We start from the raw sequence: 25,785 nt of genomic DNA, 5'->3' as shown, positions 1-25,785 counted from the left end.
TTTTGCATAAATCCAAAACAGTTCCCAGAACAATTATTAAAATAAAAGAGCTTATAGCAAGTTCGCCAGATATGAGATCAATACTAAAAAATCGATTACATTTCTATATACCAGTGATATACAATTAGAAATATACTTTTCAAGAAGAGATTTTAGCAAATCTATAAAGAATATAGAAATAAATCTAAATAATTATGCTCTGAAAAGAACATTTGAAAAATGTATAGCCAATAAAGAAGACCCTAATAAATGGAGAAACATAAAGTTCTCCAAGATGAAAGTCATTTCTATTAAGATGTCAATTTTCTTCAAAATGATCTATATATACATCCAATGCTATCACAATAAAAATCACAATAGGAGTTTTCAAGAAACTTGACAACCTATTTCTAAAAAATAAAAATAGCAAGGATGCTCCAAAGGAGAAGAAAATGGGGTGAGACTGCCCTATCACATAGCTTCTACATGCTAGGTAATTAAGACAGCATCATTTTGGAACACAGATGGACATAACTGAGCAAAGGAAAAGAACAGAGAGCTCTGGAACAGACCAAATCATATGCAGAAGTCTGATTACGAATAAGCTGGCTTTGCACATCACTGGGGGAAAGAGTGACTATTCACTACATGATGCTGGGACACTATTGGATAACCTAATGAAAAACCTCACACCATAGACAAAAATAATAACAGATGAATCAAAGACTTAAATATGAAAAGCAAAATTTAAATAGCCAGTCTTAATAAAAACTGGGCAGAAGACATGAGCAGACATTTCACAGAAAAGGAAATATGAATAGCCAATGATAATATGAACATTTCTCAACCTCATTAGTAATCCGGAAATACAAATAAAAATTAGTATCGAGGTACAATTTTACACTTATCATACTACCAAAAATTAAAAGAATGATAACCAAAAGGTTGCTGAGAATGTGGTACAACAGAAATTTTTGCATATTGTTGACAGAAGCGTAAATTGGTCACTTTTAAAATCAATTTAACTCTACCTACTAAAGCTGAAAAGATAAATGTGTTAAGACAGCAATATGATTCTTAGATATAGACTCAAAATTTTTTTCTGGTACTTTTGGACAAGGAGAACAAGCCAAACATTAATCAAGTAAAACAAACAAAAAAGTTAACTCTTTATACAATGGAATACTATGCATCAAGGAAAACAAAAGATCTAAGCTATCTGCACTGACATGAACTGACTTTAAAACATCATATTGTTCAGTTCACATATAGTATTATCCCACTGATCTAGATTTCAAAACAGGCAGAAAATAACCAATTTACTTTTTATAGGGAAATGTATATGTGGTCAAACAGGAGATGGCAGTAAAAAAACTCAGGACAACAAGAAGAAGATGTAATCAGGGAGGAACCAAGGGAAGGGGGCTCAGAAATATTGGAAGTATCACTTTTCTTAAATCGAGTCTAATGCTGAGTGAGCTCAGTCACAAGTTCGGTGAGGCATGCTGGATGATCTTTTAATTTTTTCTTATTTAACTACTAATACACATTACACATATATACATATAACTATGTATGCATACACACATACATATAATGCCTCTCTTATTAAAAAACCCACTAGATATGCAGGTGTTCAGTGGCCCTCTTGGCATTGACCTGCAGGAGCAGGAACCAGGGCAAGTGGCACAAGAAGGGCTAATACTCTGGCTACTACTGTTGATCTCTCTGACCCAGGAGACTCCTGTCTTTGATTGGCATGCATGAAACTGCGGTAAGGTAACGTGATTCTTTGCACAGAGGGCAAAATCTTAAAGCCTTCATTAAGTTTTAAAAAGACTACAGACTATTGCATATGAAAAGATATAGGAGGTGTAGGACAGCATGGTAAAACTGTCTACATGGGTGTTAGGAAAAATGGATTGGAGCATTTGTTTAGGTATAAAATATGAATGAGATCTAGGGTCACTACTTTACTTCTCTGATCTGTGTCCTTACGCATAAAATGAAAGGTTGAAAAACACAGTCTCTAAAGACAGATAGGATAGCTTCCAGTTCTCAAAGTTAAAGATTACAGATGCAAGGGAAGAAAAAAATAACATGAAATGCATAGTCACAGAAAGAAGAAATGTGAAAAAAAGTCATTATACAAATGTTAAAGATACAAACTGTGATGACAGCAAGTACAAAGTTTATTTCATCTGTATTGAAATATTTATCTGTAATATACCATAAAGTGAAAATTCTCTTTTAACTTGTATATCAAAGAGAAAACCACCCCACAAAGAAGCTCAAGTAAAATATTTTCATGATATACAAATGCCATTGAAGTGAAAAGTCTTCAATAAGACCACCCAACCTTGACAAGTGTATTCACATAGGAGTTAAAGAGTAATATTTGTATGACATACAGTAGGTGGTCTTTTGCATGGGTGAGATACTCCAGCTGACTGTGGTTCATGAATGCCTCTGGAAGAATTACGATGGATTTCTACCTGGCAAACCATAATGTTAGCCTAAAGTTCTAATTCTGCTTTCAGAATTGCATTTCTTCTCTGTGATGAAATATCCAAATTTCTTTAATCCTACATGTTTGTGTGAGCATCCATATGTGTATTTAGGTAGTATGTACCCATGAATACTGCTTTTTCTTTTATATACTTATTGTTTACTTTATTGACTTGGCTATCAGGAAGCTCAAATGTAAAATTTTTAGCGCTGATCATAACTTAACGTTTTCTGGCACAACTACATTCCTTTATTTGGCTTTTCTTTCTCTATCCCTTATTTCAAATTATTTTATTCTCTAGATACTCTGTGTCATAAGTTACCTCGAATTACTTTCAGAAGTAGATAAAACCAATGAATGCATACATACGGTACGTGTCTTCTGATTTTAAAAGAAACATAGCTTGAATAAGGTTGCAAATTTCTTGGATCATCAGAAAAACATAACAGAAAAAAGGATGCCATTTAAAATCACAACATTATGGTCTCCAAGAAACCAGCTGAGGGTTCTAGAGGGGAGGGGGGTGGGGATGGCTTAGCCTGGTGATGGGTATTAAAGAGGGCACGTACTGAATGGAGCACTGGGTGTTATACGCAAACAATGAATCATGGAACACTACATCAAAAACGAATGATGTAATGTATAGTGATTAACATAACATAATAAAATTTTTAAAAAATCACATCATTAAAATGAAGCAACTTGAAAGACTCTATACAACAGTTACACTCTGTTTGAACTTCAAGTATGATAACTTACTTGCATATGTCATCTTCTGGGTCTTCAAGCCCAAATCTTTCATCAAATGTAAGTTGTATCCATACATTTTCGTCTGCTGCTACCAATCTCCATACCAAGACCATATTTCTTGGGTAAGTATGAGGAAATCTCGGGCTGTGAATACTTCCATTAGTAGACACAGTAATAATTCTCTCATGCTGGGGATCTTGTACTCCTAAAGCAAAAATATAGGAAGAGACATACATTTAGCTCAGACATCTAAAAAACTACAGGCTTCAAAATAAATATTTTTATCATCCATATTTTAACCCAAACAAGTGTTGGGTATGCCTCCTACGATATAAACCAAGTGCCACTCTTTTCAGAACTCATGCAGAAAAAAAGGATTATTTTAACAATAGTGAGTAGAAACCTGTGTGCATTTATACTCAAAAGAGCGTAACACATTAGTCTTCTTAATTACTGGAATGCCAAACTACCAACTCATGGATTCCTAAAATCACAATAGGGCTGACTTAACACACGAATCTCCAAGAATGAATAAAAGATGAGTCATATTAAAATAAAAGGAAACTTGTATATAATTCTATTTTTAAAAATACAGATAGTGAATTTTCCCCCATTCTTTAGTAGCAATTACAGCAACTGCAACAACTTTCCATTGAGAATTTGTTACTCACATCACATTATTTCACACTGATAAAATGCAATTTAAGAATATTGCTCTAGGGACACTGGGTGGCTCAGCTGGTTGAGCCTCCAACTCTTGATTTTGGCATGAGACTGAGCCCCTTGCGGGGCTCCATGATCAGCGGGGGTCTGCTTGTCCCTCTCCAGCTGGCTGATCCTCTCCCTGATCATGCTCGCTCTCACTCTCTCTCTCTTTCTCTCAAATAAATAAAATCTTAAAAAAAAGAATGCTGCTCTAAGAAACTTCTAGAATTTAAAAGACTGAATATCAAGGGTCATGTATTAGTTAGAAGGTTATTTAGGTTAAAGAATAACCTGTTTTACTGTTAAAAAGCCCAAAACAATTTTAATAAGTTGCAGTTATGATTCTTAAAGCAGCTTTTTCACTCTCTTAACCTTGACTATTTGAACAATCAATCTGGTAAGTATTATTTTACATGGTCTAACTTATAATTAGGAAGACAGGGTAAAGACAAATGTAAGTTACTTTGAATATATATAGTACACATTATGAGGAATATCATCATATTAGTAAATATGCTTTAACTGCTACAGAATTTTTAAATTAAATAATTTAATATTGCCATTCTTCTCAATGCCTGAATTTGTCCTCAGCCAAAAGTAACCTATTCAGAAACATGTTCCCTCTCAGTGGATGCCAATATTTAATACTGATATTGGCTATATTAACTTATATGAATTATATGATTATATGAAATAATCAATATTTCTTTTATGCACGTAAGTTAGCACCAGTATATCTCCAAAGAAAACAGAAGGATCTATCAAGTGAAACGAATTCTCCTCTATACTGACATACTTTCTTTTAAAAATAATGAAAATTTACTGTTACATTAAGTTAATTACCTGTTTTCAAAGATTTCTTTTAAAATTGGGGATATTCCCCACCCTCTAAATTTTCTTCCAATAACCTACATATTTCAAAGGTGTTAATAGCAGCAGTTTATATCAAAAGTCCTTCTCATTTTGGCAACTAATACTTTTTAATGAATCAATTTTTCCAATTAGATTTATTAACATTTATTATTTGCCCCATTTTGTCTAAAAATGCCTTATATAATCCAAGGCACTCTACAAATATGGTACTGTTTACTTTTTCATATATAACCTAGAAAACTACATAGCTACTAAAAGATCTGAATTCTATTTTTATAACCAGCCAAAAAAGCTCATTGCTAAAATGTATATACTTAAATTCTGTTTACATCTTTTTTCCCTTTATAATCCATAATTCCATTAAACTATAATTAAACATAATTTAAAGACTGAACATCTAGGCCTTCTTTGTGGTAAAAGAAATGTAAACTTCCTTTTAAGTTAAATTGCTGCTCCCCAAAATGCATCTTTAAATGCAGTGAGGTTTGCCACCAAATACATATGATTTACACATGACTGTCAAAGTTTTATGTAAATCTCAAACAACTAGACCCATAATCAGAAAAAAAAAAAAAAAGGGAACAACAAACATTAAGTTCCACAAGAGTCTACATTTATAGTTTTGTTTAAAAAATCATAGTTCTAAACATATACCTTTACTGGTATTTTGAGGAAGAGACAAGTATGTATTTTATAACTATTTTATTGAACATTCACTATTCCTATGTCCAGTGGACAGTATACTCAAAGAAAAACAGCAAGGTAATAAAACAAATGTTTGTAGTCAAATCACTAAAATACTACAACATGCTCCTAGCCATGTATTCTAAAGAAGAATAAATCTTGGTTCATCTTAGATGGTGAATTTAGCATGAGAAATGAAAATATACATAAACACGGACTTAAAAAAATTACAATTATATGCCTTTTTACATTATCTTGGCCAAACCCTCTTAAGGAGGAAGTATTGAAAACTAATATGAACCAAAAATAGAAAAAAAAAAAAAAAGGAAAAGTGAGATTAATAATGTAAATACTAATAAAAACACTAACTCGAAAAGATATCTCATAAAAAAAGATAAATCCATAGCCTTTCTCCATACTAATGTTGTAGGTCGACTGTTGCAGAAAAGAGCTGTAGGATTAAGAATTACATACAGTGTTTTAAATGAAAATCATTCTACTTTCTAGGTCTTCTTCTTCTTCTTCTTCTTCTTCTTTTTTTTTTTTTTTTAAGTAGGCTCCACACCCAGCATAGAGCCCAATGTGAGCTTGAACATAGTGACCCTGAGATCAAGACCTGATTTGAGATCGAGATTTAGATGCTTAACTGGCTGAGCCACCCAGGCACCCCTGGATTAAGAATTAGGTAAAAAAGAAATGTCTCCAAACTTTGTTACTTTTAGAGTTGTAAAGAACTCTGGTTCCTGTTTCACATGGGCAAGACAGTAGCGACATGTCACCTGTAAACTGATAGACTTCACAGACATCCTGTGCAATTTCTGGTGTGTTTACTTTCAAATATATGTTATTTTGAAAGTACGTTTTTTTAAAAAAAATTTCTATTTTCCAAATCCTTACTTGATAAATATACATATTCATTGGTCTCATTCTTTCTTCTTTTTGCCTATAATAATCCTTGTTTATATTATTTTTGTTAGTCTGTTTATATAGTTATCTTTGCTTTTGCTCTCATTAACTCTCAATTAACAACTTTCAATTTTAACAATAGTCAAAATCATATGATACACAAACACACACACATGCACACGGTTTTACTGACTCCATGAACTGGCACCTTTTTGCCTAGAAAATCCGGAATAATCTCATCCTAATCCTACTTGATGCTGTAGAAAGAAGACGGACTTGAGTTGCATAGTGCAAACAAATCTCTCTCCATAAATTCCAATCTATATAGAAGTACCCTATGTTTATGTTTAATATTTAAAATTCTGACTATTCATACTAAAGTACAATACGATACTACATTGTACTAAAATACAATAATACCCTAGATAGGCTCAGTCTTCTCTTTCCCATACCTTTAAAACAATAGCAAATTAAAATAAAGACAATCAACAGCACCGTCTATCTCAAACTGTTTACAAATTATAATACATTTTCACAAAGGAAAAGAAAATAAGGGATTGTTAATATTAAGTAAACCATAAAACAAATATAATTAAGATATGCTCAATTGAGGTTCTTGAATTTATCCCAGAAGATGATCACTTTATTCCTCAAGCTAAGGAATAGTCAAAACTTGTATATTGGAAACCTATTATGTTTCCTGCTCTGTTCCAGGTGCTTGGGATATCACAAACAAAACAAAGCCTTGTTCTAGAGGGGAGGGGGTGGGGGGATGGGTTAGCTGGGTGATGGGTATTAAAGAGGGCACGGTCTGCATGGAGCACTGAGTGTTATACGCAAACAATGAATCATGGAACACTGCATCAAAAACTAATGATGTAACGTATAGTGATTAACATAATAATTTTTTTAAAAAGGCAAAAAAAAACCCCCCAAAAAACCCCACAAAGCCTTGTCCTCTTAATGTGACAACTTCCAGGACTGTATGTTAATATCATTCCTAAACTAGATATACAGCAACTAATATTCAGCTACCAAAACCCACTTCAGATGTTTCCTCTTTTAGACTTCCATCTCTGACAAAAACAGAGAGGGAGACAAACCATAAGAGACTTAATTCTAGGAAACAAACTGAGGGTTGCTGGAGGGGAGGTGGGGGAGATGGGTAACCGGGTGATGGGCATTAAGGAGGGCACTTGATGGAATAAGCACTGGGTGTTATATACAACTGACGAATCACTAAATTCTACCTCTGAAACTAATGATACACTATATGTTAATTACATTTAAATAAATAAAGAATTCCATCTTTGATTCGCATCGTACATTCCTCTAGGACTGAATATTTTAATGATAATGTATGGGTTTACCTTCCTTAGTTTCTACCACACTATTCATTCCTAAACTGTAAAGGCATTTACTCAAGTCCAGAAGCTAACCACCCGTCTAGCTCTGTGCCTTGCCCATGGCACTACCTCATACATATTGATTGTATATATTAAAAAACCAGTATCCCATGGCAAGAACACGTCAGAAGGCAGTTTTACATATTATTTCAACATCTCCTTCTCCATTCCTACGATCCTAGTGACTGCACATGATAAGGATAAGAAGATTTTACAATTTATACTCCTTCTAATTAAGGCCCCTTAATTCATAACTGGTATCTTACTCAAAGTCCATCTATTATAACCTACATATATATTTCAGCTGAAGGTGATAGGTCACAGAGTACTCATTATTGAGATTTGCCATTTTCTTAACATGCTCGCTTATTTTAAGCAAGTAAAACATATTGTATAATTTTACCACACTCCGTGAATTCCATAATTATAGTCATTATTTTATCTTAACTTTGAAATATGAATAAACTGATGATAAAAGCTGCTATTTTAGGCAAGACACTTGATATCAGACTTTATTTTTTATAAACGAAAATCATAAGCTGTTTTAAAGTTTACATGAAATGATAACCATATCAATTAATCACCTTGATAACTGTAAATCAGTATGTATGTGAAGCAGAAACTTTGTCCAAAATATGCTAGTTAAAATACAATGAGATAAGATTTATTATCAGGTATCAAGTTTTTCTGATGTCAGTGAATAGGAGATTGTTACGTAAGATAATGCAAAATTGGTCATGTGTACAAAGATTCTAATTTTGCAAAGATCAAATTGAGCAAGAAATAATGATGTTTAGGCGGGGATTTCAAATTTCTGATTTCATTCTACAGGTTCATTAGGAGGAAAAAAAAAGCAGGTTTATAGAAATTTTGCCATTTCCTTGACCTGACTCTATCTTCAACAAAAGGTTTAAATTATTTTTCATTTACTGAGAAGCACAAGAATTCACGCATTAGCCTTGATAGTAACTACACGTGCTAGTAAGAAATGGGAATCTTTGTTCAGGAAGTTCATAGCATATCTTCCACATGCAATGAGAAAAAGTTAATATGGTGAGCATATCCCCAACATCCCCATCACTACTATGAAGCAGCCACTGGGAAAGAAGGGCTGGATTGACCCTACCCAGAGGTATGCCTGGAAAACCAATATAAGCCCATTTCCCTCACGCATGCATGATTTTAATGGACCAATGAGAGCGAATCCAATGACTTCTCTTCATGAGAATGAGATCATTTTGGGTGAAGAAGTGAGATCCGGAACTACTGTATCCATTAAGCTTGTAATAGAATCCAGTCTGATGAAAAAGTCAATGCACAGAACTAGGCGGATAAATGATAGTACAGAAAAACGGAGCTAGATCCCAGCTCAAACCACATGGTAAGTTCATCCCATGTCTGGGCTTCTCAGGTACATGACTAAATAAATCATTTTTATTACTTAAGCCAATTAGAGATATATAATTTTATATTTGCAACCAAAATCATTATATAGTGAACATGTCTGAATTTGCCTGGGATGACCTTCATTTAGTCCTATGATCCTGGTATGATTATTATTAGTGGTTCCCTTTTCACGCTCTAAAATATTTGATTTAACATCATAAAGAACACAGGTAGTAAGGTGTATAAAATTCTTCTGATACTGAGGCGTGAGATATAGAATGATAGATTTGACAGCGTGGTATTTTAGCCTTAAGGTAAGGGTAAAAAATAACTTATTTTGATTTTATACAATGGAATACAACATTTTCAAATGAAGGCTCAATTATGAAAGACAAACTAGCAATAATCTTCTTACCTATAATGTAACAGGATAAACAGCCAGTATATATAAACACAGAGTCTCTGTAAAGCTCTTATTGCACACCAATTAGTAATGAATACAACTGTATACACACTCCACTATAGTGAGCCATGTTTAGGCAATGGTATTATTTTTTATCCTGTGTTAAACTGCACATTGTTTTAGATACCCCAAAAAGGCCAAAACCAGAATGTAGAACAGAAATAAATTAGGAGTAATTCACATTACAAAATAAGCATTCCCTTTAAAGATTCACTATTGATTTCATTTCTCAATACTTAATCAACTCTCTGGTTGAATTAAAACTATTATTCAATGTAGAAAGCTTATATAAAATATTAGAAGTTCTGAAATATTTTAAGCTGAATACATTTATATGAAATAATATTATTATATGATAAAAACTGGCTAGTGTGATTAAGCACAAATTCATAATACATAATAAACAAGCTTACTTAAGAGAAAATATGTTCACTAAACAACCTCATCTGTTTTGAAGACTCAACATCTGTCCATTCTCTGTCTGCACTGGACATATAATTTATGACATTCAGATTGGAGTTTACCAGCAATTTCAAATACGGAAGTAGCTACCTATTGCCTTGTGAACACACACTGGTTAGATACAGTACTGACATTCTGATGGGAAGATGTTTAAAATTCATCAATGAAAATAATAATGAAAAGGTAATCAATACAAACTTACTCTTTCACAGAAAACACGCAAGTAAGGCCATTAAGTTTATGTATGCCTTTAGTGAATATTTAAAATATCTTTAAAATTCTCTTTTAGAGGGCGCCTGGGTGGCTCAGTTGGTTAAGCGACTGCCTTCGGCTCAGGTCATGATCCTGGAGTCCTGGGATCGAGTCCCGCATCGGGCTCCCTGCTCGGCAGGGAGTCTGCTTCTCCCTCTGACCCTCCTCCCTTTCATGCTCTCTGTCTCTCATTCTCTCTCTCTCAAATAAATAAAAAATCTTTAAAAAAAAAAATTCTCTTTTAGATTAAGCTTTCAATTAAGCAAAATAAATGATTCCTAAGAAACAATAAAGTAGGAATAAATTTATTTCAGTCTTCATATATTCAGCAATCATTTACGCTGAAAAATGAGACTACCGTTTCCCACTTATATTAGCATTTCATGTTCAAGGGTGAATGCATATAATGCATAAGCAATAAGCCTATGATTCTCTTATGGATAATATAAAAGACAGTCAACATAATAAATTCAATCACTTCTTTACAAATCATGTCCTCCTATCTTATGTTTTAAATGTTATTAAATGCTGTTGATAAGTGATAGCGTTTGCATTTCCGTAAACCGTATTTGAGATTTAGAAATTGTACTTGTAGCAAGATCTTTGGTTTCAGCAGTAATTCCACATAATGACATCAAGAATAAATGAAGAGCAATTATACTGGGACAAGACTGCCCCTTCTCAGGCTAATTAAACAAACTATGCTCAGGAATGTTCTAATCTTCCTGCCCTGAGGGAAAACACCACTGCCTCACCCCACACTACCTCAACAGCTCTTGTCAATCTTGAAGTCATGTTAAAATATAAGTAAAATATAAATGTGAGACTTTTAAAAGAAATGAAAGCCATAAGTTAATAATAAAACACATCGTTTGGTGAGGAAATAGGTGGCCTAAATTTTCCTCCTCAGAGATATTTTTAATCGGCTTGAATATGCCCATTAACAGCACCCTTTAGCAGCAGCTAGCTTTACAAGAGTAGTTTCAAAATTAAACCGAAGATCCTGAGGGAAAAGGTCTAAAAAGAGAAGCTGAACCTAGGTTAGAACAGATTCAAGATACACACTTTTATTCAAAATAGGGAGGGAACTGGACTTGAAAGAGTCTAGTAGAAGTTTCATTTGTGAGGAGTGATTATTCTTCAACACTTCATTATCTCTAGTTTCTTCCACCATATTCAAAAATACCTACTTCCCTATCTTCTGATATCAGTGAAGACTTTGAGGATATATTTGTCAGACTGGACACTGTCAGAGGCCATAAGAAGATTTGAGAGTCCTTCTTTACAGTATTTGCACTGTTTATATGAGTGTAATCCCCCAGTCAGCAAATGGACCGGCTGCATTCATGACCTCCCAACAAGTAAACAGACCTGTTTGAACACAGCATTTCCTTGAAAATTTTTGTTCATGAAAACCAATTTTGATGTTGAAAATTCTCCACCCATGTTCCCTATAAATCCATCCATTCCTCTTCTGAGAGAAATGGAACACTGATACTGAACAAAATGGAACAAAGATATGGAAATAAATGCCCAGGGGTCAAGGAGAGCAGGAGAAAAGGAACAGGAAAAAAAAAAAATTAATTTAACTGCAGCAAGTTTAACAGTACTAACTATCTTGACAAATGGCACTTAGCCTTATTATCAAGTTGAGATAGGGCTTTTAAGAAAGATGTGCATAACACAAGCCTTAAAAACAACTAAACTAATCATTTAAAATACATGATTTAAATTTACACACATCTATTTCTGTTCAACTACACAAACTATCAACTATTTTACAGCAGTTATCATACTTGAAAATTCAATTGCAATGTTGTATTCTTGTTAGAAGTCAACCAAAAAAACCAAGTCAACCAAAACAAAAGATTTCTGATGAGGAAGCAATATACCAACAAAACAAAACATAAGAAAAACCATTTGATATAAACATATATTAAAACTTTTACTCAATAAGAAACTTCTCATTAAGTACTTTCTGCCAAAAGAAAATACTTATTAATAAAAGATGGGGGAAAAAAGTCTAAGAAACACCAGAATCATCCATTATACTTGGAGAAACACACTTCTACTCTCTCTGTACCACAACAGTCAAAATAAAATGCCAGGGGAAATTATCCTTTAACATTTCAGAGAATACAGAAATGAGAATAGAGACATTTCAAGTAAGCACACTACAGTTTGAAGACCATTAGGAATACGAAAACAACACAGGAGCATTGGGAAGACCAGGTAAAATTTACAAGTACAAGGACAGAAAAGACTCCCATTACGAAAGAAAGGCATTCAAATCTGTACTAGTTCATGTTGAAAAATCAGATAAGAATATTATTCCACCTAAACAAGTCCTCTTCTTTAATATGGTTCACTACATCAACTTCAATTATGTGAGAGGACGTTAGAGTGCACAATAAGAAAAGTTTAAAAATTCAGAGTAAATAAAGTAAATAAAAATATATGTTTTGCTTACCTTTTAAATGTTCTTTCTCCTCTTTTCTATGCCAGTCCAGATGCTTGGGTATAGTTCCTCCCTGCCAGTAGATGGAGATAGTAAAATTGAGTCTTTTGGTGACCTCGCATCCTAATCTAGGTGGTTCAGAATCTTCAATTTCAGATTTTGGAAGTAAAAAAATTTGAATGATTGAAAAGACACATAAAGCTTGTAAAAATTATTATGTGAGAGGGTCTTGGCTGGCATAGAAAAAAATAAAAGAAAGAGCATTATTTTGTAGGATAAATTCCCTTGACTCTTCATTCTTCCCAGATCTTGCTCATTTACTCAACAAATAAATACTGAATACAACTCAATAGTAGCTTGCAAGTTACTAGCCAGATGCTTTCATACTCATTATCTATTTAATGTTTTTAACACCCCTGTGAAGAAGTAATTATTAGCCCCAAAAATCTTGTCCCAGAAACTATCTTTTTTAAAGTTCCATATGGTGAGCTGACTCTTGACTTGCCAGGTTTCTGTAGTCCTCCTGATGTTCAGGTAATGGCTTCTCAGATTTAGGGAGAATGATTTTCTTCCTCCTACTGATAAAGGAGACCTTGAAGTGGTTGAAAACTCACTTGCTATTGATAAAAACTATTTATGTGTTATTTTGTTTCAAATTAATACAAGACCTCTAACAGCTTCCCAGGCAGAAATTCAAAAGCTAAGGTGTAGCCATTTTACAGAGGTTAAATGGATCATCTGAAATAAAATGGGGTTCAGGAGAAGCGCTCCATGAAATATTTTTTCTTTGAGAAATTGTGCACTTAAGGTCAAATTCAAAGGGATAAACATAAAAATCTGTGAGTACTAATAATGGCTTATGAAAATAGTAAAATTAATAACATTTTCCAAAGATACTAGAGGACACATAGGTACATCCTGAGGATGATAAAGAAATAGACTGGAAGAACATTCAAAACTGAGTTGAATATTAGTGATATTACAAAATAATTGGCTCCATTTTTCTCACTCAGTTTAGTAAACCCATTGAAATTTTAATTAAATAGAATATATCCCTAATCCTTATCACAAGTAAAGTCTAGGTTTCAATACTCCTGGTAGTCATGGTTTGTGACTTTATTTCAACATAACACACTTTGAGAAAATAGGGTATTACACAACTACTTGAACAAAAGTAAACCCAATTTGTTCAAGAATGACTGATTAAAATAAAACTACTCACTTTTATACAGTCACCTCAATCAATCTGCCCAAATGAATAAAGTAATATTTATACACCTCTTTATAGTTTTTATAATGATTTTCAGATTATAAAACACTTTCTTTTACATACAGTTTTTCCTTTTTTGGCTGTCACACAACCTTGAAAACCAAATATATTATGCAAACTTTATTACTGTGAAAATAATGTTGGCTGGCACAGTAGGTTGACCATATAATTTCTTGTCCAAACCAAAACATTTTTTTTTTTTAAGATTTTATTTGACAGAGAGAGAGAGACAGCGAGAGAGGGAACACAAGCAGGGGGAGTGGGAGAGTGAGAAGTAGGCTTCCTGCAGAGTAGGGAGCCCGATGTGGGGCTCGATCCCAGGACCCTGGGATCATGACCTGAGCTGAAGGCAGACGCTTAACGACTGAGCCACCCAGGTGCCCCCAAACCAAAACATTTTTAAGACTAAAAGAGGATGGTATTAATCGTATTGGGACAACAGACAGAAACTGTGATGGTCCCCAAAAAACATGAACATACGGTTACCCTAATGAAAAATGACCACACTAACCTTCAATCCAGAACTTTTGAGCCTAAATCCTATTCTCTTTCCACTCTACCATAAGACTCCAGAAGATCTTTCAACGTGGACATTTATGAGATTAATTCTTAAGTATATGTTTTCCTATTGGCATCCTCATTCAACTTAGTCCACTGAGTAGAACTTTTTCTTTGTTTTCATAAACTTGGTAATATTATTACATTTATAGTACTTTATTTCAAGGTAGGTTAAAACAAAAAAACCAGCCATCCTAAAACCTTTTCTGTTTAACTGCTTTTTAATGGCTTGTGAGGTGTTTCTAAAATTACCAATGAAGCAGGAGACATTTTGACCAATTATTACTGATTTGCTGGATTCTGGCTCCATTCCATTGCTCAGAACAATGCGGTGACATTAATTCTACTCCCAATTGTAAACTTTCTTCCAGAATTTGGTACTCTTTTAAAATGATAAATTCCACATTAACTCAGAAAAGATAAGAGATCATTTAAAATATATTTAGCGGCGCCTGGTGGCTCAGGCGGTTAAGCGCCTGCCTTCGGCTCAGGTCATGATCTCAGCGTCCTGGGATTGAGTCCTACATCGGTCTCCCTGCTCAGCAGGGAGTCTGCTTCTCCCTCTGCCTGCCACTCCCTCTGCTTGTGCTCTGTCTCTCTCTGACAAATAAATAAAATCTTTAAAAAAATATATGTTTCATGATTAGGGTTAAAAATTACGGAAAATGAAATTGTACTAAAAAGTATAAACTGCTTATCCTTCACAATGAATGCAAGTCTTGCATATATATTCACTTACTTGATTATTTAGTTTTTAAAGTATCTGTGTGTAATTTATTGAACTCTAAAAGGTCATGGATTTTGCCTACATTTCTGTTTTGTTTGGTTTCCATTGTTTTTTTACTGGTATACTGCATCCCTCAAAGTGTAACACAGTGACTCACACATAATATACAATAAATATTGATTGACTGGCTGAACTGCCTCGGAATAAAGCCCATGCTTCATCTGCAAATCTATTTGGAAAGAAAATTTTGTAGATATGGCTTGATTATTGGCCTATCATTATTTTCTGAAGATCGCTGGCTTAAGAAGAAATGACTGAAATCCTTCACATTATCTGAGCAGACACCAGCAGCTATTGCCAGGTCATCAGATAGGCTCCCATGGAATACAGTTATGTTAAATTCGTATTTGGAATTGCTTTGCCATGATCTCTAAAATAAAACTTCCAACAACAGCGAGATTTCATCTAAAGAGCATCATATTCAAGGAAAAAAATCATTATTCCTTTCTGAAATCAAAAGTTAAGTATCTCTTTAAAAAACAACATCCCCATTCTCTTGGGCAGACTTTGGTAACACACATATATGCTAAACAACAAAAAATGTGAAATTTTTTCTCTTCACAATTCCCTTCCTTACCACAATTCCAGGATCAAAATTTGTTTTAGTTAGCCTTATGCTTTAATTTTTCTGTGCCAGATGACAGGTATCAAAGGTAATAATATTTAGAACTGAATGTAAGTATTATGGTATGGTGGAAGAATACAGTAGCACCATTATGGAAAGGAGCATGCCAGTAGGATGATCTGGACAGAAGAATATAATAACGTAGGAAGTTTTTGAGACAAAAACAAACCTTGACATGATTTGCTAATAATGTCTATAATCCTCTGTTCCTTTATAATTGCTCCAATTATAAAACTAGGCTTCAGAATTCCTCAAGTATGTTAAACTTCTGAACCAAGTATTTAAAAACAAGAACGATTTTTTTTATCCTTTTAAACCAATGACTTGAGAAAGTTTTGAGAATCTGATGAAAGATACGGGTGCTCAAACCAGAAAATTATATATCTAAAGACATACTCTCATAGTTTTCACACGATAGCATACAATTTCAGAGTATTCATCCAGACCCTAAAAACTATGTATGAACTCTTTTATCTATGAAAAATCAAGGTTAAGAACACTTTCTCTAAAAATAACTTGTCCATTATAAAGCAAAACAAACAATGAGTTCTTCATTCCAGAATCAGGCGAGCTAACAGTGCCATTTTGGCAAAAGAGTATCATTGTAAAAGAATAACTGATTTAGCAATTAAGCATTAAAAAAGAAATGCATTCTGAAGGACTAACTTGAATTTTGGAGTGAGCTGGAAAAAATATATATATATGCATATATAGTAGGTATTGTATGTTTTTTACATAAAAACAATGACAATATTTCATAGACTTCCAATGCAACTGTATGAAAGTTTTAAAATATTTTCTGGAAAATGTATCTAAAATATGTAATTTAAAAACAAAGGAAGAATTCTTTACATTCACTAAAAAATGTATTATCGGTCCTAAGGAAATTTTAGAGATCTGTTATCAAGAAATGTATACATAAAAGAATATAGCAGATAATTTCATTGCACTTCTACATTTCAACAAGAAGAATTTATTTACTATAATAGTTTTTAAGTGCAAATGATAAGAACACAGTTGCTAATATTTGAGCACTAATAGTGAGTGAGAAACTGTTGGGCACTCACATGAGCTATCTCACAGCAATGCTGAGAGACTTGATCATCACCACTCTACCAAGTAGAAAACCTCTAACTGGACCAAGACATCATGAACATAGCAAAGCAACAACAATAACAAAATAACAAATACAGACCCCACCAGGGAAGACGCTTTGATGACAAAGCTGTTTTCTTTTTTTTTTTTTTTAAGATTTTATTATTTATTTAACAGAGGGAGTGAGAGCACAAGGGAGAAGGAGGCTCCCTGCTGAGCAAGGAGCCCTATGTGGTTCTGGATCCTGGCACCCTGGGATCATGACCTGAGCCGAAGGCAGATGCTTAACCAACAGAACCATCCAGGCACCCAAAGCTGTTTTCTTGAAATGCCATCATCAGCAGTACCCCTGATGAGTAGTAGCAGGAGTTCACGTATGTTTAAATAGGTGGTGGTTCTTCTGAGCCATGTAGGTGGGTCAGACAGCATTAGATATATCTCATTTGATCCAAGTTCTTTTGCAACTGGATTAATAGTGATTCATTTTCAGAAGATACTTAAGACAACATGAGAAATTTCCCTCTACTTTTTTTTTTTTTAATAGTAAAAAAGCCTGTTCAGTCAGGTTGAAAAGCAGTAACACAAGGATTGTATATGTTGTTATTTTTGGATCTTAAAGAACTGTTATAACAATATAATTGAAATCCTTCACCACACTTTCTATTTCATAAAGGAGAGTAAAGGAAGTTTAAAAAGTTATATATACTATATATATATATAGTATATATATATAAATAATATAAATATATATAAGTTCTATATAGGTAATTAAAATTTTCACTCAACAATATTAACTAAAACAATTTTTTCTTGATAATTGTATAGCAAGCAGGTTCTCTTCTTTAGTCCTTCAGTGAGTTTAGTACAGGGAATTTATGGTAAAATAGTATACAGTGGGTACCTTTTAAATTGTCATTGGTTTCAGGGTCATGTAATACAAGGAATCATCATCACGCCTCTATTTGTTATTGAAGGGTGTGAGTGGGATAGAAAAGACAGTCATTAACTGTGATCTCCTTCTTATTTTTTCATGAACGCTCTCTCCAGAAAAAGTAGAGTATAACAGTAGAGTACAGTATAAAAGGTCCAATATCATAAAAGTCCTAGAGAGGGGTGACATTATAATTAAATAAAATTATTTACTCAAAGTTTACCTTTTAGTCAAGAATAAAATATTTTAGCATGTGTATTAAGCTGAAATCTTTAGTAAAGTACAGTAAAGTACAGAACACATTCTAAGTAGAATTAGATTTCAGAACGATGCCCAAATAACCAGGCCAACAAGTATTCACTCACTGTCTGCTGAGTTAAGGGCATAAGGCATGGGGCCTGGCTGTTACAGTGAAGTCCTGGCTCATAGTCACAGAGTCAAGTGTTATTTACTTGAACTACAAAGCTCTCAACAATATTGCTAGGTGACCCTTCTACCTCTTAAACTAAGTGACTTTAAAAAATATATAATAAATCTCCATATTCACAATCTTTTCGTATCTTTTTGCTTCAGGACATGGTGGTGGTTGGTGATGGTGCAGGTGGTAGAAAGCTACTACGTTAACATCATGGCCAATGTCAAGTGTACTTAATTCAAGGGAAGTTATCCATCAATTCTCCCATACCTTGCAGTTACCTTAAGAAAAGCAGCAAGTCATCTAGAGGAGGTTTAGGGAACTGAAAAATATTCAACATAACCTCATGAAGTTCATATTTTAAATGATTTTTCTCTCTTGCTGTTCATAAGTATGTGATTATAGCTAGTTTTAATACTTTCTATTAAACAGAGTTCCTAAAATTAAAACCATAAGCCCAAAGCAATCAATGGGAGTGCTAAGAATCTATGCAAGTGTAAAAAAAAAGAAAAGAAAAGAAAGTGAAAGTTAGATTCAAGCAAAAAAGATCAAATCATTTGATTTACTGGCAAAAGTAATGTCATGTGAGAAAATTAAGTATTTTGTAACAAAAAAAGCAGTATATTAAATACCATGAACGGCATACATCTGCAAGTTTTCGTGACAGTCATACCTGTCACAAAAAGAAAGGGAAACATTTTGAAACTTCAAATGATATATTTTTTTTATCTAAAGTACAACTAATTGTTGAGCTAGAAACTAAATCTTTCATATGTCGCTTTAAAGTCAAATAAAATTTCAGCACTGCAAAAATAAATGGCTCTGAAAATGATGTCTGTGCTAACATTGCTATTTGAGGATTATCTGTCACCGGCACTGAAAATGCGAAGGATGGGTCAGTGCATCTGATAGAGGAACAGTCTAATAAGGCTTTACAATGAACAAAACCACCCAAGGCGGGGGTTAGGGTATGTAAAAATAACTCTCACAAAATTAGAAGCAAACTCTTTTTTCAGTACAAAAGTAAGCAATACACACGTTTTCAGAGACCGATTTTAAAACTGTTTTCTATCAATGAGCCACCAACCACCAATGGGAAGATATGACAGCTACGAATTAATCTTTTGATGGCTTTTTTTTTTTTTAAGAGGGAGAGAGAGAGCGAGCAGGCACACGTGCCCACAGAAGGGTAGGGGCAGAGAGAGTGAGAGAGAGAATCGTCAAGCAGGCCCCACACCCAGCACGGAGCCCGACACGGGGCTCAATCTCATGACCCTGAGATCACGACCTGAGCCAAAATCAAGTGTCCCATGCTTAACCAATGGAGCCACCGAAGTGCCCCTTGACTGCTTCATTTTTATTATGTTATCTGGCATCACTTTCCATTTCCTTTCCTACCTTACCTATCTTAGATTCTATAGCCCTGCCTCCTTTATACCTGGAGTTGGTTCTTGTCCCAGATTTTATCCTCAGTCTTTTTTCCATACTCTCAAATTTTTGGTGACCTCAAGTACTTCCTGAATTTAAATAAAAATACCTTTCATAAGTATATGCTCTTTAAATCTATAGCAATAGCTCAGAACTCTCTTCCATGTCAGAAAATCACATTCCCTAGTGTCTCATTGGCCCTTTAAACCAATATATCCTACTTCAAACTCATGATCATTTAAGAGAGTTAGTTACGCTTCTACTTTTTTTTTTTGCATTTCCATTAATGGAATTACCATTTCACCAGCCAGTTAGCCTCCAAATATCATCATTTTGACTTTAACTTTTGTTTATGACATTTTATGTGGTCAATTTAATATACTGAGATGAGTTTTAAATAAAACATGGCCCAGCACATGATTAATGCCCAATATATATTAGTTACTGTTGTTCTTGCAATGTCTTCAATATGGACTACTCAGTCTGCTCACACAGCAATCTTCTCTTCTTTAATAAACGTTCAGTTTTCTAGCCCTTTGACCCAATAGAGTTTTGTCATCTTCAAGCAACAATATATTTGTGTACCACTCAGACATATCTTTAAGTGAAATATATTCTATATTAAAATGAATACTGAGGGGTGCCTGGGTGGTTCAGTCAGTTAAGTGTCTGCCTTCCGTTCAGGTCATGATCCCGGGGTCCTGGGATCGATTCCCGCATCAGGCTCCCTGCTCAGCGGGAAGCCTGCTTCTCCCTCCCCCACTCCCCCTGCTTGTGTTCCCTCTCTCGCTGTTCTCTGTCAAGTAAATAAATAAAATCTTAAAAAAAAATAAAATGAATACTGATAATCTCATACTTCCTTAAGGAATAAGACATATCTCACCAAATATGCCTATCCATGCCTGCTTTTATTAGACTAAGGAGAGGAAGGCTGGTTCTGATTTTTTTTTTTAACTGTGGTATGGTTTTTGTCACATACACAAAAGTTTAATTTTAATAGCCAAATTGTGAGTCTTTTGTGTCTTATTTAGGAAACTATACTTTATAATGTCAAAGGATGTTCTTTTAGATTTCATCCCTGAATGTTTACAAAAATTGTTTATGGTGTGAGTCAGGTTTAATTGTTTGTATTTCCACATATGGAGGGCCAATACTCTAAACATCACATATTACATAGTTCACTTTCCCCATTCTTTGTTTCATATATCAAATTACTATACATGTGAATAAATTTCTGATTTTTATTTTTTCATTGTATTATTTGCCTATTCTTCTACAAAAACACCATTTAATTACTACGTCTTTATAATAAACTTTAATGCATTGGCTACTAATGGCCTTTGCTTTTCTACATCAGTTTTCAGATTAGCAGATCAAGTTCCAAGAAATTCCTACAGAATTTCATTGAAATTATGTTTAATTTATAAAATTATTTTGGGGATATTTTATATAACTGTAATATTAAATTTCCCCACCAGTGAACACGGTATTCCTCTGTCCATTTATTTACATTTTATGTTTTCTTTCTCTTTAAGACTATTTGAACAATTCCAAAGATAGCTACTGAAAAGAAAGGAAACCACAATAAAACTGCCCATAACAATCAATGAGCAATATCAACCCCACTGTGCTCCTGTCAACTACAAAATGCCAGTATCAGATTTGTGACAACATCCGAAAGCCAAAACAAAAGGTATGGAATATAACAGATGCACAGTGGAAAAAGTAATCAATTCCTCAAAAACATCAGACGTTCAAATATTCTAAATCTTGGTTCTCTCACCGCTCACGGAAAGAGACACCACCCAAGTTTAAGCCACAGCCTTTAGGAGCTCCCCAGCTTCTGTGTCAGTAGACTTTTAACCATCTTCACAAAGATCTTCCACATCTTTTCTTTTTTTTAAAGATGAATTAAAAGGTAGAGATTTTGTAGTTGTGAAAAGGATGGCTTTTTCATGATATTTACCACGGGTTCTTCATCACATCACTTTATGTTTCCTCTTGGAACTTAAAAGTCTCTGAAATCATCTTACCTAATATATATTTGCTTTATTGTCCTTCTCTCCCTTCCAGAAGATAAGTTCCTTGGACCCCCAAATCTTGCACGTATTGTTTGTTGTTGCATTCCCAACAACTCGAATAGTATGTTGCCAAAAGGAGGTGTGTGATATACATTTATCAAATTAATGCATTCAGATATACCTAATGTTATGCCTTAAATGTAACTATACAATAGTCAGACTGTTTGTCTTAACTGTTTTATGATTTTGTAATCCTGTCATCCATCAGGAGGTCACCAAAAGGACTAGAATCCTAGCCAGGAGCCTGTAATAAATTAGGAGAGTCTACTAAACAAAACTGACTTATTTCCCCATTTCATAAAACCTCTTCCTATTTCTTCTTTCCTTCACTTCTTTCTACACATTAATTACACATTAATAAGTATTTTTTTCCTCTTCTTTTACCATAATAGGATTTTCTTTTTCCTGCCCTCCCTCCTATCCATTTATCTTACCCAAAGGAATCCCATTAGAGCTAAAGTTTGAAGTGTGTCAAGACAGACAATATTTCATAGTGTTATAAAACCACAAGACTGAAGTGAACTTAAGAAAATGTTTTTGTCTTAAATCTTGAATCAAAAGATGAGCCCATATTATTGTCCTCTACTTCTAAGAAAGCTTCCTTTTGAGTATGCCGTTTCTGTGAAATTAACTCTTCTCTATAATCTTCCTGAAGAAGGTGCTATCCTTGTTGCATTTAAATGTCTTTTATCCTCTTCATCTATAAATACACTGATATTGCAAAGTTGTTTCCACAAGGTTTATTAATCCAAACTTATTTTTTTCAATGATATATGGAAGGAGTGCTTCAAAAGAATGCTCAATCCCCATGCAGTTGATACATAAATGCCATGCAGATTAAGAAATCCTTTTAATACAGAGCCATTTCCTAAAGGTAACTAACTTTTCTCATCAGTACATGTTAGCACAGTATTCCAAAGTTTAACCCAGTTATACTGCAATTTATTTACATATTTTACCTTGCTATCATTATATGACAAAAAAGCTGTGCTTTGTAAAACTGCTGGAAAATTTCATTAAAGAAACTGTACAAAGGAAAAAGTAATGGTGTAAAGATAACAGAGAACACTGACTGCTGAGTAATTCAAAATACTAAAAGTAAATGTGGAGGGAAAATCCTATAGGTAAACAGAATGATTGTTCACAAGCAAGAGCTTTTTTTTTTTTTTTTAAGATTTTAATTATGTATTTCACACAGAGAGAGCACAAGCAGGGGGAGCGGCAGAGGGAGAAGCAGGCTCCCCGCTGAGCAAGGAGCCCGATGTGGGGCTTGATCCCAGTACCCTGGGATCATGACCTGAGCCGAAGGCAGCGGCTCAACCAACTGAGCCACCCAGGCATCCCACGCAAGAGCTTTTTTTAGTATATAATGTATGGTGCAAAGAACACCAATGTGGGAAGAAAAAGGCCACCATCCATGTGGGAAGAAAAAGGCCACCATCCTTCCTATTAACTGCTCAGTTTGAAGGCAGCTGCAACTTCTCTTAAGTAGATGCCAACATAGGGGTTTTAATCAGCTTATGATGGGAAGTGGCGTAAGAAATTCCTTGCAAATATTAGCACTAAGAAAAAGGAGACAAATGGAAGGAACTGGAACAAATCCCAGCAATTTATAGGTGAACATGCCTAAAAAGGATTCGATTTAAAACCATTTTCCTGGAAAAGACTGGAAATCAACAAAACAAACAAGAAATCACAGGGACCCAGCAAGTGTAACCAAAAAGTTAATGTGTCATTCTGAGTTTTTGATTTACAAATTTGACCAGAGATAAGGAATGATGCAGGCATAATAAAAAAATAAATTAAAAAATGTATGAAGGTATTTACTTTTTAAATGGGCCATGAATAAGAGAACTCAACCTTTAGCTATTTTAAATAGACCTCAGCTATTTTTAAAGCTTTCAGTCATCTTTGCTCAGTATGGACATATTAATGTTTTTGCTTATGGATTAATATAATCTGTGCTTACAATACTAAATTCAAATGAAAATGAATTAAGACAGGCTCCGGGAAAATCATTTTTTAAGGAAAATATGCTGCTTAGAACATAATGCCTAAGTATTTTAGACAGGCACTTAAATAAAAACTACTTTAAACATATTATTCCAAATTAAGTGGATTCTATGGATGATTTATGAAACGTCTAGGCTAGCCTGTAATACTTAGGGTTATTGTAAATAAACACTGAAATCCTGATCATGTGTTGTACATAGAAAGATAAAGTTGACACCCAAGGATGTATTGATTTCACACTTATAATTTTGTACTATTGTCTATTATGTAACTCTGAAGACTATTTCTCAAATAGTTTTTCTAATAAGTTTGCACTTTTTTAGTTCTCAATAATTCAATGGCACTTGTAAAAAGAAAAAATACTAATAAATTAAAGAATAACAAAAAAACCTAACCTAAGGTTACAAAAATAAACCGCTTAAGAAAAACCACACATAATATAAGATCACTAAAACTCTTAATTTATCATTGCAGATTAAACGTAATAGTTTTGTCCACTCTGGTTATAACTGGACCACTTTAACACAATAGTCACATTTACCATGCTTACATATAATAATATACTGAAATTTATTTGTACATACACACACACATAAACATACACACATCAATAAACCCATATGTAAGAAAATATGCCACAGGTGTGAATTTCTGGGTAACCAGAGCAATTAGTCTATGGCTTAGAAGAAATGCAAATAAGACTAGATCTTCAAATCCAAAAAAATGGATTAAGGATTTGTTTTTTCTAGCACATACATTACCAAACATTATTGGTGGTATCGTTTTAATGCACTCCAATTGGAATACCTTGTTGATTCAAGGCTTCAAAGGGCTGGCCAGAGTCTGACTTCATGCACAAAGCCTGTAGACCTATAGCACACAATGATCTCATCCCATCTGAACTCCTGAGGCACATCTGTCAGACTCACACATTTTGCAGTTTAAGTTTTAAGGCTTGAAGGATATGTTTAAGTTTTATCTCTTAACGAGACTGAAAATCAGTTTAGGCCACAAAATAAATCTTATTATGGTTTCCTTTCAACATTCCACGTTAATGCCACTGAACGTAAAATTTCAAATGATCTGATCTTTGATAAAAAAAAATGTTTCTGCACACAATAAGCACCTAAGTACACTGCATTTTAGGATTGCTATGAATTACAAAGTTCATCTGCACTCTTCGGCTTCTGTTAAAAACTCTTACACTGAAAGTATATATCTAATGCTAAACGCAAAATGAAATGTACAAAATACACAAAACATTTACAATTTATTACAAATGCTTCCCTTCCAAGGCTAGTTTTTTCCAATGACTTTTTACCCATCAATAGTAACTTCCTAGGGACTGGCTGAGGACAAACAGTTTGACCACAGTGCTCATCTCCTCATCTCATTCCCCACTCTCAAAGTGAGGATGACAGCCGCCCCTTCCATGCTGCCTCGTTCAGAATCCTTGCCCTGGTCACTGTTTCCAAAAGTGTGGTAAATAGTGGTTCTTTTTTTTTAGATTTATTTGAGAGAGAGAGAGTATAAGCATGGGGGGAGGGGCAAAGGGAGAGGGAGAAAGAGACTCCCAAGCAGACTCCAGACTCCCCGTTGAGTGTGGAGACCAATGCAGGGCTCCATCTCAAGGACCCTGAGATCATGAGCCAAGCCGAAATCAAGAATCAGAGGCTCAACTGACTGAGGCACCCAGGTGCCCCAATAACTAGTGGTTCTTAATATGATTTTGGTTAGTACATAAAAAGG

General features: G+C 34.1%; 1 protein-coding gene across 1 annotated transcript in view; it reads right to left on the bottom strand.

Annotated features, from left to right (window-relative positions):
- PDGFC (platelet derived growth factor C) overlaps window positions 1–25,785 on the bottom strand; it is a 197,800-nt gene that overhangs the window by 82,965 nt on the left and 89,050 nt on the right. The window contains exon 2 of the mRNA XM_021698883.2: window positions 3,248–3,443. Coding sequence (XP_021554558.1) covers window positions 3,248–3,443 — 196 coding nt within the window. The remainder of the gene's footprint in view (window positions 1–3,247; window positions 3,444–25,785) is intronic.

Source organism: Neomonachus schauinslandi, chromosome 2 (genome assembly GCF_002201575.2).
Source record: "Neomonachus schauinslandi chromosome 2, ASM220157v2, whole genome shotgun sequence".
Lineage (NCBI taxonomy): Eukaryota > Metazoa > Chordata > Mammalia > Carnivora > Phocidae > Neomonachus > Neomonachus schauinslandi.
This window is presented reverse-complemented; position numbering and strand designations above follow the sequence as displayed.